At 39.3% G+C, this 15,177-nt stretch overlaps 2 protein-coding genes across 3 annotated transcripts in view; one reads left to right on the top strand and one right to left on the bottom strand.

The window, feature by feature from the left end:
- The window catches only part of LOC117971126 (zinc finger protein 300-like), a 199,828-nt gene that overhangs the window by 129,975 nt on the left and 54,676 nt on the right, over positions 1-15,177 (top strand). The window lies entirely within an intron of this gene.
- Positions 2,882-10,594, bottom strand: LOC117971033 (zinc finger protein 883-like). 2 transcript variants are annotated; one of them, XM_059018050.1, is made up of 3 exons: positions 10,384-10,594; positions 8,885-9,082; positions 2,882-5,223 (listed from the first exon to the last, which is right to left on the bottom strand). In XM_059018050.1, exons 2-3 carry the CDS (start codon positions 9,042-9,044, stop codon positions 4,016-4,018), a joined length of 1,368 nt encoding a protein of 455 aa, XP_058874033.1. In that variant the 5' UTR covers positions 9,045-9,082; positions 10,384-10,594; the 3' UTR covers positions 2,882-4,015. The 2 variants fall into 2 exon arrangements, with proteins under 2 accessions (XP_058874033.1, XP_058874034.1); XM_059018051.1 differs by having other exon boundaries at positions 8,885-9,078.

Here is a 15,177-nt window from a genome sequence, read left to right as displayed (position 1 = left end):
TTGTAATGTCTTATTGCGGTTTCGAAATGGCGCCAGTTTCGTCTTCTCTGCTTTGTACTGCGGGAGCTCAATGATCTTTGTAGTCCAAAAGCTCTTGCTCGTGCTGCGAATGTGCGCGTTATTGTATTTTGTTTGTTTTATTAATGGATTGGACTGTTTTAGTTTCACGGGACAATTTTTGTCGCCGGTGTACTGCCACAATATGCCTCCCTGCCAGTAATTTGTGGCAGATATAATTGCCAAAATGTGCCACCTTCCCAGAAATTGCCACCCTTGTATTTTTTCTTGCGTTTTGTATGTTTATTTAATCTTAATGTTGATACGTTTGTTCTTTATCATCTCTGGATGCTTTACATGATTAAATACATAACCTTCACAGTAAAAAAAAACACAAAATATAGTTAATTACTCTCTCTCTCTCTCTCTCTCCCTCTCTCTCTCTCTCTCTCTCTCCATCAAAATTTAACAAATATGCATAATTATTTGTATGCAATATTAACCTTTAAGGGTGATTTTACTTTCTCATCAAAACAAATGTATTTTATGGAATCCTTTTAAAACATGTTTTTAAAAAGCAATGTCGTTTCCTATTATAATGTTGAACTATTATTTTTAAATGTTTTCTATTTTTGAATAAAAAGCCATTAGTTTTCAATGTCATTACCGTAACATCATTGCCCTCTAGTGAAAATATTTATTTGATTAGTGATCATGAAAAGAGATTGTATCATTTCTAACGTGGCCACACTTCAAGTGTCTGAAAATCATTGATCGGGTTTATTATTACGTCATTGCTGTAACATCCTATTCTGTTATGATAATATGTTTTACTAAACACATGATTATAGGTTAGAATTATTTCATGATTTATATGTTCAAAGTTAGGTAAAGTCAGAATGTGTAGGCTTCATATTTTTACCAATTCATAAAAATGCTTAAAATTGTCATTACCGTAACAGTTATTACTGTGACAACTTATTTTTATCGGTAATGACGGAACTGTTACAGTAACGACACTTTTACAAATGCAGAATGACTAGGGGAGGGGCATTAATACCCTTTAACACTAGAAATACCGGAGTGGTCTTTTTGACTGATCGCAATTTTTAGATGCATTTCTCTCCACTGATTTGGCAGCTAGGCATCTGTGCTTTTTTGACCTTTCCCAAATACATGTTTGTGGAAGGGTGGGGGTATTCACTGACACGGGAGACAGAAGCTGGTATTTGAGAACACCGCACAGGTGCCTAGTTTTATTTATTTATTTTAGCCCGCAGAGGGTGCTGTTGTCTGTGGCCTGTATACCGGCAATGGTAATCAGGACCAAAGGGTTACCAACACAGGTATACACAGGCGCAATCACAGGTGCTCAATAATAATAATAAAAACCAAAGGCAAAATGAAAAGGGAAAACAAAACACAGTAATAAAACTATAAAACAAAAGTGCTGCTTAGTGCCCCACTGCCACTATGCCGGTCAGCTTGGGTCTCCGTCCTATGCCTGGCTGTTCTCTATACACTGGTTCCCCGTATATCTACACACGTCCCCTCGGGTACGTAATAATTTATTTTAATTCTTGTTTGAGGCGGGCTGTCTTCCTCAGCCGTGCTTGCCTGTTTCGTCCTCTCTTCAACTGCTGGTGTTCCTGCCTGGTCTTTATTTACACCGGCGTCTTCTAGAAGAAGACATTTCTGAGTCAACATAAACTCCTAGGTCTTTTTCATAGTTCCCTTCTTCAATTTCAGTATCTGCCTTCTACTTTAATTGATGGTCTTCAGTTTTGGCCAAGAAACTTAACTGAAGTGTGCAAAGATGTTTCCAATATTCTGTACAATGTGAGGGCTGTCACCAAATCTTCTGATATATTTATTAATTAAAAATCTTGCTGTAAGATTCCTTATAAGAATTAACAGGTATGATAACTTCCCCCCCTTTGTATCTGTATTCAATTTCACAAACAGACTGGTAACCGTTATGGGATCCAGTGCCTGAATATCAAACAAGCAGCAGAGATGAAGTCCTAGAAGGAACAAATGAGAGTCCGCAGCACTGCAGCTTCCAGACGAAGGGTGATGGAAAAGAAATAACTTTCTATTACTTTTTCATTAAGATTTCCATTACACGAGAGTAGATGTTAAAACTTCATGCTGATTTGAACTCGGCTCTCGCCAAGATAAGCACCAACTAAGACGTAGCTTTACAGTAAACTAATGTGATCCATCTGTGTCTCCATCCATTTACGTTTCCTTCCATATGATGATGTAGATATCCTTCTGTCTGGTGTTAATGGCTGAAGTGTAATGCTGGCTCCAGGGATCAGATTATTTTGCCTCCCTGGCGCATCAGCACACACAACGGCTGCGATGCTGGCTCCGGGGATCAACCACAGTGCAGCCTCCCCAGCGCATCAGCATGACAACCGTCTGGATTGAGCTAAGTAGGGTATATCTGGGGTTTTCAAGTGGGCACCTTCCATCCTCAGTGTTTCGTCGACTAGCCCACGACACCTCAAGAGGGCTTGACGGTGATTCTGGCGTCCCAGCATCACCCCCCTCTGTCCCCCACTCAACTCAGCCCAGCTTACTTACCTGTACATCAGCGTTTCTTTCTTTCTATTGTGCTTGAGATCCCCAGCCAGAATCTTTCTGTCTCAACCACAGCCAGTTGCTGCTCCTCTCTGCTGCTAAACATAATTACACCAATACCCCTGCTCACCACAGGTCTTATTGCCTCACATGTCCCATCAAGTATTACTTTCACATAAGAATTGCTACTTCATACCATGCTATCCTTTATAATCAACTGAAAACCGTTGTAACCTCAAGGCCATGCATCCTTGAGACACAAACTCCCTAAAACGTTCCAGTTTCTCACAAACAGCGCACAATATTGTGGACCAGCTTGTCCCAATGACAGGTTAGTTTCATAAAGCCATGTTCATTTGTCTTGACAGGATATTTAAAGGCCTATGTTACTACACCAGGTACCTTCCTCCCAGATACAACCCCATGAAGAAAGGAAAGCTCCAACACCAGTTCATTCTTCATTGTCCCTAGGAAGCAGAAACCTTGAGAATTAATAATATTGACTTGATAAAGACAACTGGTAGGTTGTGGTGGTTTATGCAAATGTATTATTAATTTTTTATTATTAGTTTATTTAGCAGACGCCTTTATCCAAGGCGACTTACAGAGACTAGGGTGTGTGAACTATGCATCAGCTGCAGAGTCACTTACAATTACGTCTCACCCAAAAGACGGAGCACAAGGTGGTGAAGTGACTTGCTCAGGGTCACACAAAGTGGCTGAGGTGGGATTTCAACCCAGCCCGTTTCTTTAACCACTGGACCACACAGCCTCCTATTAATGGCACACAATTTTACTTTTCATTTTTTGCAACATGATATTGCCAGTATTAAAACCTACTGTAGAATATTTACAAATTACAAAAGAGTACTTGGATGGGGGGGGGGGGGGCTGAATATACTAGACTTTTTTTTATCTGTTATGTATTTAGTAGAGATGAACAAGCTGCTGGCATTGCATTAGTAAAAATGATTTTGTAATGAATGGACGAGGTGCAAGTTGATCAAAAACTGTGCAGCGTTGCAAAGTCAATTCCTGTGTCTCTCCCATCTGTCAGTGGATACCCACCGCCCCTTTTTACAGGCTGTAACAAGGGTCTGAATTTAAGCACTAGCATATTCAGATACCATGTTAGTATGCTTAGTTAAAATATGTAGATCACTTGCTGAGAGTTTAATTTATCTCCATGTCTTCAATTTCCAATTCTCACCTAAAGAAAATAATTTTGTGGTCTCCAAAGCTAATTTATATCATATTTTAGCTTGTCTCATTAAAATGATATTACCAAAAAAACCCCAGTAAGTTTCACTCTGTGACTTTGCTGGTGCGATTTAAGTCGTGTCTAATCGAGAGAAGCTCTTCTCACATGCATTACAATGCTGTGGATTTTCTCTTGTGTGATTGTTGGTGTCTTTGAAGATTTCAGAATTCATTGTGGTTTCTCTCTTGTGTGAGCTTGCTGGTGTCTTTTAAGATTTCCTAATTGAGTGAAGCCCTTCCCACATTTATTACAGTGATGTGGTTTCTCTCCTGTGTGAACTCGCTTGTGTTGTTTAAGTTTTCCTAATCGAGCGAAGCTCTTCCCACATAGATTACACTGGTACGGTTTCTCTCCTGTGTGAATTTGCTGGTGTGCTTTAAGGCTTCCTAATAAAGCAAAGAGCTTCCCACATTCATTACAGTGGTACGGTTTCTCTCCTGTGTGAACTCGCTGGTGCCTTTTAAGGCTTCCTAACACAGCAAAATGCTTCCTGCATTTATTACACTGGTATGGTTTCTCTCCTGTGTGAACTCGCTGGTGTTGTTTAAGTTTTCCTAATTGACTGAAGCTCTTCTTGCATTCATTACAGTGGTATGGTTTCTCTCCTGTGTGAATTCGTTGGTGTGTTTTAAGACTTCCTAATTCATTAAAGCGCTTCCCACATTCACTACACTGGTGTGGTTTCTCTCCTGTGTGAATTCGTTGGTGTGTTTTAAGACTTCCTAATTCAGTAAAGCACTTTCCACATTCATTGCACTGGTATGGTTTCTCTCCTGTGTGAACTCGATGGTGTTGTTTAACTTTTCCTGATTGAGTGAAGCTTTTCCCGCATTCATTACACTGGTATGGTTTCTCTCCTGTGTGAACTCGCTGGTGTTTTTTCAGACTTCCTAATTCAGAAAAACTCTTTCCACATTCATTACAGTGGTGTGGTTTCTCCCCTGTGTGAATTCGTTGGTGTTGTTTAAGGTTTCCTAAATCATTGAAGCTCTTTCCACATTCAGTGCAGTGGTGAGGTTTCTCTCCTGTGTGAACTCGCTGATGTCTCTTATAGTTTCCCAAATGAGTGAAGCTCTTTCCACATTCATTACAGTGGTGTGGTTTATCCCCTGTGTGATTTTGCTGGTGTATTTTAAGACTTTGTAATTGAGAGAAGCTCTCTTCACATTCATTACGTGAACCCTGCAAGTTGTTTAAGGTTTTCGGATTGAGAATAACTCTTTGAATATAAACTGATTCTAGTACAGGACTATCCTCGTTCATGTGGACAGGTTCCAGAGCTGTGACTTCTTTCTTAATGTGGACAGGCTCTAAATCTTCTGGAGTCTCTTCTTTAATGGGGACAGGTTCCACCTCAGGACACTTCATATCTGTACCTGAAAAATAGAACACATTTTTTTTTTATTTCACATATGATGCATGTTGTGGTACACACCTCAAACATTAGTGCTGACCGCCTCCTACTGACCACAAAGAACACGTTTCCTTAGTTTTAGCATTCTAACCTGGTGAGCTCATTGCAACACGGCATCTAATGCAAGAGGCACTGGCGGTTACCATGCATTCCTTAAATTAAAAAAAATAAAAACGCATGGGTGTTTACCTCTTGAAGACCCTGAACTAATAGAATATCAAAGCTGCATGCAGTGCCTGTGATGCAGTCTTGCCCACCCAAGATGGCTTATAAGGACTGCCCTCACAGATAACAGTATAATTTTTCCATCAAGCCTGCTGCAATCATGGACGCAACGACCTTGAAGGTTAATGGTTACATTTCCATTTCAGGGAACCAGGGTTAACCAGGTAATAACCTAACGTTCCCTATCAAGTACGAAATGTATCCATTACCATATGGGTGAGTGTACCAAAGCCATCACAAGGACAATACTGCAGAACGACTGGAATGCTACAAGGCTGGCCGAGAGGCTGTCTTGTGTGTTATCATCTGAAATAAAAGCACATTTGAAATGGGGCAACCTTGGCCAGCACCAAGCAAATAGGCACAACTGTACAAGCAGTGGGGGTCCAGGTTGTTGTTTCTACTAACTTGGCTTGTGTTTTTCATACATTCGATCCACTTTTATTGTGCCTGAAAAACACAAGCCAAGTCAGTAGAAACAATGTGGGCAACCTTGCCGCCCACCACTTTTACAAGGTTGCCCCAATTGTTGTACTTAGCTTCTGATTTTGATACAAGTTAGAAGAAACAATTGGGGCAACCTTGGCTTGTGTTTTTGATATCTCCACTTTAAATGGCTGGGCACTTTTGATAACTTGGCGTTTTTTCACATTTCCAATGTGTTTTTGCTTCAGATTAAAATAACGCTAAATACTTGATCAATTTTTTCGGTTCCAAAAAAGGCTCCCCTAGTAAATGAGTACTATCCGCCTGCCAGATATGGTGTTTAAACACACGGACGTTATTTTAGCGCAAAAAAAAACCTCTGACTAATTTATCAAAACTAATTTTTTCACGGTTCTGTAACTTAAAAACTTCCGCACAGATTTTCATGAAACAGAAAAAGCATCCGTCACACAGACACGGAGCATATGAAATGCCACCCCGATCCAGTTTGAAACGGCCGTAAAAACACACCCCTTAAAACTGAGTTGAAACAAGGCTCTGCCAGCCACACTAACCTATAATGGTGCTATCATGCTGTATAATATACTTTAAATTCAGCATTTTAATTTATTTGTCACGTTTCCCAATTTTGTATTTCTAAACACTGCATTTTCACTTTCTCATACGTTTGCTTTTCAGTATTGCATTTAATGTTTCCCACTTTAATTTCAAATGTTATTACTGTTTATAGCTGCTTTGTTATTATTGTAGCAACAAAAAAAGGACAAGCAATGATTAATTGCAATCTGCAAACTAATTTCTCAATCAATTATCACATACACATTATCGTCAACAATCGATGCATTGACATTTTATTTTCAAAATAAAGAACAAACATTTGTATTTCTATCAGAAGATCCAATAACTAAAAAAGCTGTTGTGTACGTAAGTTAAACAGCAAGACACACCTTACATTCAAATGAGGACAACTGATTTAAAAAGGGCTCGAATTTAACTGAAAAGAACATGCATGTGTCCGCACCACACCACATCTAACACTTTAATAACAATAACAAAAATCAATACTATTTTAACAGAAGTCATTTCAATATGAAATGTCCTTGTTAATTCACATTACATTTAACATTTCATGTCAAAAGCAAAGCATTCATTATTCTCACAAAGCCGGATAGGCTAATTTAACTACGAAACACAGTGTATTTATCTGACATGTAATCAAAACATAACCTGCGTTGAAACAAATACTTCAAGAAACTAATCTTTTAAAATGATTACACAAAACAAACAGGTATGCTTGTGTACTGTTCACTTTTCAGGGCATCTACACAAAATTCAATAAACTTTTCCCTTTCCTTTCCTCAAAAAATTACCAAACATTGTATCATATTCTTACCTTTTTAAAATAATTGTGTAGCTTTCATTTTTGAAATCAGGAAACTATAAATACAACATTTGTAACGGGTGTGACTTGTCCAATGTGAATATAAAGGCCAAAAGGTTTGTATCCCAGCAACATGCTGGCATTCGCTATCTACCGTACTAAGAACATAAGAAAGTTTCCAAACGAGATGAGGCCATTCAGCCCATCTTGCTTGTTTGGTTGTTAGTAGCTTATTGATCCCAGAATCTCATCAACTAGCACTATGATCAGTGTATAACGACATAATCAATGCTTTAATGCAAACTGGCAAATAATTGTTTCATCTATCAATTGCCTAATTTAAAGAAAATGTAATTCAGTTATGGTAATAAAATGATGTTTTAAGATCTGGATTTTAATAAGGACTCTGGCAAAGTATGCAGAACCTACACCAGACACTCACGAGAGAGCCAGGGCACTGCCACAGGACACAAGACTCAGCACAGCCAGGACAGCACAGGACACAAGACTCAGCACAGCCAGGACAGCACAGGACACAAGACTCAGCACAGCCAGGACAGCACAGGACACAAGACTCAGCACAGCCAGGACAGCACAGGACACAAGACTCAGCACAGCCAGGACAGCACAGGACACAAGACTCAGCACAGCCAGGACAGCACAGGACACAAGACTCAGCACAGTCAGGACAGCACAGGACACAAGACTTAGCACAGTCAGGACAGCACAGGACACAAAACTCAGCACAGCCAGGACAGCACAGGACACAAGACTCAGCACAGGCAGGACAGCACAGGACACAAAACTCAGCACAGCCAGGACAGCACAGGATACAAGACTCAGCACCGTCAGGACAGCACAGGACACAAGACTTAGCACAGCCAGGACAGCACAGGACACAAAACTCAGCACAGCCAGGACACAAGACTCAGCACAGCCAGGACAGCACAGGACACAAGACTCAGCACAGGCAGGACAGCACAGGACACAAAACTCAGCACAGCCAGGACAGCACAGGATACAAGACTCAGCACAGTCAGGACAGCACAGGACACAAGACTTAGCACAGCCAGGACAGCACAGGACACAAGACTCAGCACAGTCAGGACAGCACAGGACACAAGACTCAGCACAGCCAGGACAGCACAGGACACAAGACTCAGCACAGTCAGGACAGCACAGGACACAAGACTCAGCACAGTCAGGACAGCACAGGACACAAGACTCAGCACAGTCAGGACAGCACAGGTCAGTGAGTCTTGTGTCCTGTGCTGTCCTGGCTGTGTCGAGTCTTGTGTTCTGTGGCAGAAATGCTGTTTCCATGTAAATTAGGTCATCAGTACTATTGTTATATAGTGACATGGTGTTGTAACAAGCAGGTTTTAAAGAAGGGGGCACTAAAATTATTGTAGGGGAATGTAAACAAACTGAACTGTAAATAGCATCCTGCTGAAGTCCAGTGTAGAAGCCAAACAGAAATACATTTCCCTAACGCAGTGTATTCCACAGGCTTTCTTCCCCTCTTTCAATAAAGCCCCCCTCTATAGATCTGCATTCCAGTTTCACTCACCTCTCTCAGTGATGCTAGAAGGTGGCGTTTCCTCCTGCAGGATCCGCTCATTGGCCTGGTCACACCCCAGCTCAGTCACTTCCTCCTTGATCTCAACAGTCCTGTCTGCAGAAACAACCCATCGAATAGGAAGCTCTGGGCTGATGTGAGCTGCTTCCATCTCAGAAACTTCCTTTGAGTGAGGCTGATCCGTTCTCACTGAAGAAAAGGAGACAAGACTTTTAGTTGGTCACTTAAGAATGCATATAAAGTACTTTTATTTGAATTTCTGTAGAACTCACACTTTTGAAAACTATATTATATTAATCCAATATTTGAAATGTTCTTGATATCTGCTGCACCTTTGTAATATGAATTCCTCTGTGACCTGCAACAGACTGAAGTAACTTGCAAAAGGCATGCAAGGCTATTCCACCCCCAAAACACAGGGATTCTTCTATTATGTAACGTTTGTTACATTAGATAAACCTTTAATATGCATGAGAAGTTATTATGGAACATATCAACGAGGTTGAATAGCCCCACCTAACCATACAGCTGTGTCCAAAAGTTTAGCATCACCCGTGGAGCAGTGTGGAGTAGTGGTTAGGGCTCTGGACTCTTGACCGGAGGGTCGTGGGTTCAATCCCAGGTGGGGGAACACTGCTGCTGTACCCTTGAGCAAGGTACTTTACCTAGATTGCTCCAGTACAAACCCAGCTGTATAAATGGCTAATTGTATGTAAAAATAATGTGATATCTTGTAACAATTAAGTAAGTCGCCCTGGATAAGGGCATATGCTAAGAAATAAATAATAATATATAATGAATTAATTTTTGCTTCATATAAAGTCTAATGAAACCTGCCGAATAATGTAACGTTAACATATTTCATTAAATACCGCTTTGTAGTTTTCCAAGTACTTTATGAAAATCTAACAAATTGAAAAATGTGACATTTCAAAATCTAACATGAAATTCTGTACTACTGTTATGGCTTCAGGTATACTTTTATGTTATCATTGTGTAGTTTCTTTGATTACGTGATGCTAAATAAAATATCGTAAATATGTTACATATATATATATATATATATATATATATATATATATATATATATATATATATATATGTGTGTGTGTGTGTGTGTGTGTGTGTGTGTGTGTGTGTGTGTGTGTGTGTTATTTTTTATTTTTTGCATGTTATCTCAATCCTAAAATGCTGGCTGATGCAAAACTATTAGAGATAGCTAAAAAACGTAACAATCTACTTCGGATTTTGTTTGTTGAAATCTAAAATTACGTTTGAACCTCATCCTCCTACACATTTAATACATATGGGACAACCGCACCAAAAAGCTCTCCTGTAACTACACATGTAAATACAATTAAAACTTCATTGTGGTGCAGTTCAGTTTTCAAATTGCGTTTTGAAACCGATATGTAGTGCACTGTACTGAAGTATTCTGCAGTACGTCAAAAACATCAACGTGAATTAATTTACATTTCAGTTGTGTTTACCTCTCTCTCTCTCTCTCTCTCTCTGCAGTCGGCGTAAGCTGTTGTTGTTGTTTATTTAGTCGATCTCAAGCTTTCCGTTTCATGTAAACTAAAACCATTTACATTTAAAAACAAACACAAAACCGCACTCTAATCTGTCTGTAACACAATGACCCACACACGAGCAACGGGATACAAAGCTCGCAGGGCACACTCCGCGCAAAGCCGAGAGACGAATCTGGCGCCATTGCGGCTCCAAACAGGACATTGCATTATAAAAACACAACGCAGTCGGAGCCAACATGGCGGACTCTAGCATCCAGTTTCATAACGTCCTCTTCTCAACGCGATCCCGCCCTTGCTTCGATAGGGAGGCCAGCCAATCAGTCTCCCAAGCTGGGTTTTCCAGAGTGTTTCCGCAGCCAATAATATCCGAGTATTCCAGTCAGGCACGCCTGCTAGTGACGCTTTTATTTCGTCACAGGGACCTGAAACGTTAGCTTTGTTTATGGTGTTGGAGAGTGAGTGACACGAGTGAAGGCGCTGCTGATAGTAAAGCATTGCATTACACGCTGTGTAAAGTGTGTAGGTTGGGTGAAACTGTTAACCTGCATTGAGTCCTGAAACAAGTGTCCTTTTTTTCTGTTTGATTTAAGAAAGTTACACCTTGCAAAAGTAAAAACGGGTCTGTTGTTTTCTTTCTTTATCACGCCAGAAGTGCTGATTTTATATTAAAGGTAATTCTCCATTAAATAAATAAATAAATAAATAAATAAATAAATAACTAAGAGGATTCTGCTACACGAGTCTGTTGAAAGCAGTGCGAGAATGCATGAACGCTGCAGATGCAGACATTAAACAACCTCTCAGAAACATGAACCCCGACTGCAATGAACAAGACTTTCAGAGGAATCAGAACCAGGGATTATTTCAAGGTAAGGTAAGGTTGATCTTTTTGATGGTATTGCTTGGTCAGTCCAACTATTTAAATAACTTACTATTCAATTTTATTGGAGAGGTCTTGGTTAAAATGTTCTCTTCAGACACCTTTAAAGTGCTTATTATGAGTGCTGTTAATAACTCTACTCCACTGTCCAAATATTACACCAGTTTAATTCATTCTCCAGACTATAAGAAAGCACTGGTCTGTGTTTGTAAATCCCACGTAGACTAGTTAAGATTTAAATTGGTATTCTAGGAACTATAAGAAAGTATTAGTCTGTATTGGTTAACTTTAACCAGTCTAAGTAATAAACTTAAATGGCTGTACTCCTGATAAAGTGATGTCTCATATGGAGTAAACTGTGTCTTGTAAATTAAATAAACCTATAGTCCCATAGAGACTTTAACAAACCATATTGCAGAGGGTTAGGATAATGATTTGTGAGCTTTGATATCAGTATACAGCAGCAAATTGAGTTTTCATGCTTGATTAAACTGTTTGTCTGCAGATATATTTTTAGACACTGCAACAATACTCTTGTGTATTTAAACGGGGCAATACCTGTATGTTTATTTGTCAAACACTGCACTTTGTGCCTTAGGTTTGAAAACACCCAAACAAAACCTAACTCCTTCTGGGAGTGCTAACTAAATTATACAGATTCCCTTTCTAACTAATGTGCTTACTGACAAAATCCAAAACATTCACAATAGTACAGTTATAGAACACACAGATTCAAGTTCACTGATTCAGTAATACAGTCTCTTTGTCAGGACTCAGCTCTCTAAACAGGTCCTCACCCTCGCACAGCCACACAGGCTTGTTTACTCAGGACTTTTATACCGACCTTCTCCCAGTAAATTACACACAGCTGCCTCAGGTTAGCTGATCACTCAAACTAGGGCTTTTCAACCAGGAAGACGCATACCCTGAGAGGAGGCTGAGGGAAATGGAGGTATAGGAAGTCAATATAAAGAACTTGCTGGGAAAAGGGAAAGAGGACTGGAGACTGAATAGAGAAAGGATACCGACGAAATATATAAAGAAAACAGGAAAAGAAGGGAAGTTATAATAAATAAATATAACAGAAAAATAAAGTAAAACAAAGACAGACAAAGGACTACAGATACTCATCTAAAATAATAGATGGAATGCACCCTATATATTAACCAGAAGAACAAGATGCATACCCTTCGTGGTAGTTCAAAGGTCATAGGGGGTATGCAGGATGACTTGGGAATGCAAAAATGAAAATATTGCAGAGGGTTAGGATAATGATTTGTGAGCTTTGATATCAGTATACAGCAGCAAATTGAGTTTTCATGCTTGATTAAACTGTTTGTCTGCAGATATATTTTTAGACACTGCAACAATACTCTTGTGTATTTAAACGGGGCAATACCTGTATGTTTATTTGTCAAACACTGCACTTTGTGCCTTAGGTTTGAAAACACCCAAACAAAACCTAACTCCTTCTGGGAGTGCTAACTAAATTATACAGATTCCCTTTCTAACTAATGTGCTTACTGACAAAATCCAAAACATTCACAATAGTACAGTTATAGAACACACAGATTCAAGTTCACTGATTCAGTAATACAGTCTCTTTGTCAGGACTCAGCTCTCTAAACAGGTCCTCACCCTCGCACAGCCACACAGGCTTGTTTACTCAGGACTTTTATACCGACCTTCTCACAGTAAATTACACACAGCTGCCTCAGGTTAGCTGATCACTCAAACTAGGGCTTTTCAACCAGGAAGACGCATACCCTGAGAGGAGGCTGAGGGAAATGGAGGTATAGGAAGTCAATATAAAGAACTTGCTGGGAAAAGGGAAAGAGGACTGGAGACTGAATAGAGAAAGGATACCGACGAAATATATAAAGAAAACAGGAAAAGAAGGGAAGTTATAATAAATAAATATAACAGAAAAATAAAGTAAAACAAAGACAGACAAAGGACTACAGATACTCATCTAAAATAATAGATGGAATGCACCCTATATATTAACCAGAAGAACAAGATGCATACCCTTCGTGGTAGTTCAAAGGTCATAGGGGGTATGCAGGATGACTTGGGAATGCAAAAATGAAAATAATGGTCTTCAATTGATTTAAAAAAAAATATATATTATATATATATATATATATATATAATCTCTAAACCACTTAGGAGGCTGTGTGGTCCAGTGGTTAACGAAAGGGGCTTGTAACCAGGAGGTCCCCGGTTCAAATCCCACCTCAGCCACTGACTCACTGTGTGACTCTGAGCAAGTCACTTAACCTCCTTGTGCTCCGTCTTTCGGGTGAGACGTAGTTGTAAGTGACTCTGCAGCTGATGCACAGTTCACACACCCTAGTCTCTGTAAGTCACTTTGGATAAAGGCGTCTGCTAAATAAACAAATAATAATAATACAGCCTGACTATTTCAAATGTATCATCCACCTCTACACTTGAGTGATTTCCATTGGGTGAATTTCCTCTCTGATTAGGTGTGGCTGCATTTCAGTGACAGAAATAGCGACTGGTTGAATTTGTTTTTGATAAATTTCTTACTTGCAAAAGTAAAAATGAATAAAGAAAACACAACTTCATAAAGTTAAAAGAAACAAAGTATACAGAGTCACTTTGGATACTGTTTATGTTGTCTTTAATAAAAAAAAAAACGTTTATCATATCATAACGTTATTAATAATGTTTTTGTAGGCAATATGTAAAAAGTGGAAGTAAGGGGAAGTTTGTTTATTTATTTATTGTAAAAACATTCTGACAGCTCACTGGACAGAAAGACGCTAACTTGTATACTGTCAAAGTGAGTTCCAGTAATCACACACCGTATCACACGAGTACATCTAGTCTGCTGTGTGCTGAACCCGCCCCTTCACTTCTCAAAATACACGAGCAGCTCTTCTGCTACAGACAACAACAATATCACAACACATTAAACCCACCAGTTTCGACAGAAATTCAGGATCGCTGCAAGCCCACGAATCAAGCTAAGTATGATAGTGTTTTTATTATTATTATTATTATTATTTTATTCATTTTTTAAATTTTCTAAAAGAGTAGGCCAGGGGCGTACCCAGTTAGCACACAGTCCCAACCAAATCTGTGCCTATGTGAATTCCAAGTAAATTTACATATTTTTATTTATTTATTTATTTATTTATTTATTTATTTATTTATTTATTTATTTAAAACTGTGCAGCCCGAAGGCGGGGGCTCAAGTTTAGGACAAAAATGCTATTTTTAAAAATGTTGTAGGCTTTAGCCCAGGGGTGTCCAATCCTGGTCCTGGGCCGGTGTCGCTCCTGGTTTTTGTTCCAACTGTACTCTAAATTACACCCCTGCTTTAGCCAATCAAAGCAAAGTAGTTATTGTGATGCTGTGTTTAGGTGGGATCTTTCTCTCACACAACAAATCACATGCAGGCTGTGTTTGATTGACAGCTTGTGAGGCAGCTGACGCAGATCTTTTTAAAGTCCCAGACGTTTCAATATTCCAAGCACAAATCGACTGTGGCAAAAAAATATCCAACACTAATTTACGTTTTAGATTATTGCCACTTGCATATCTTTCCAAATACTCACGCATGTTTAAGAGTTTTGATCCCAAATAACCACCTGTACACCGTGAACAGGATTAAAACAGCTTTTGCGAGCCTCAATGCTGACAAGTCGCTGAAGAACATGCTGTCTCTCCTATGGTTTGAAAGACCATTAGGCATGACCTGTGCGATTTTTATTATTATTTATTTCTTAGCAGATGCCCTTATCCAGGGCGACTTACAATTGTTACAAGATATCACATTAAACATTTTTTCTCAGCAAGTGATCTACGTGTTTTAACTAAGCATCCTAACATGGTATCTG

This window comes from Acipenser ruthenus, chromosome 58 (assembly GCF_902713425.1).
Source record: "Acipenser ruthenus chromosome 58, fAciRut3.2 maternal haplotype, whole genome shotgun sequence".
NCBI lineage: Eukaryota > Metazoa > Chordata > Actinopteri > Acipenseriformes > Acipenseridae > Acipenser > Acipenser ruthenus.
The sequence above is the reverse complement of the archived record's forward strand: the minus strand, read 5'-3'. Positions and strand labels throughout refer to the sequence as shown.

What these genes read in the sequence shown, in the direction of transcription:
- LOC117971033 (XM_059018050.1), bottom strand. Translation starts at nt 9,044, where the DNA reads ATGGAAGCAGCTCACATCAGCCCAGAGCTTCCTATTCGATGGGTTGTT. An exon ending in TTCTAGCATCACTGAGAGAG is followed by an intron (nt 5,224 to 8,884) that starts GTGAGTGAAACT and finishes TCTATTTTTCAG; the next exon opens with GTACAGATATGAAGTGTCCT.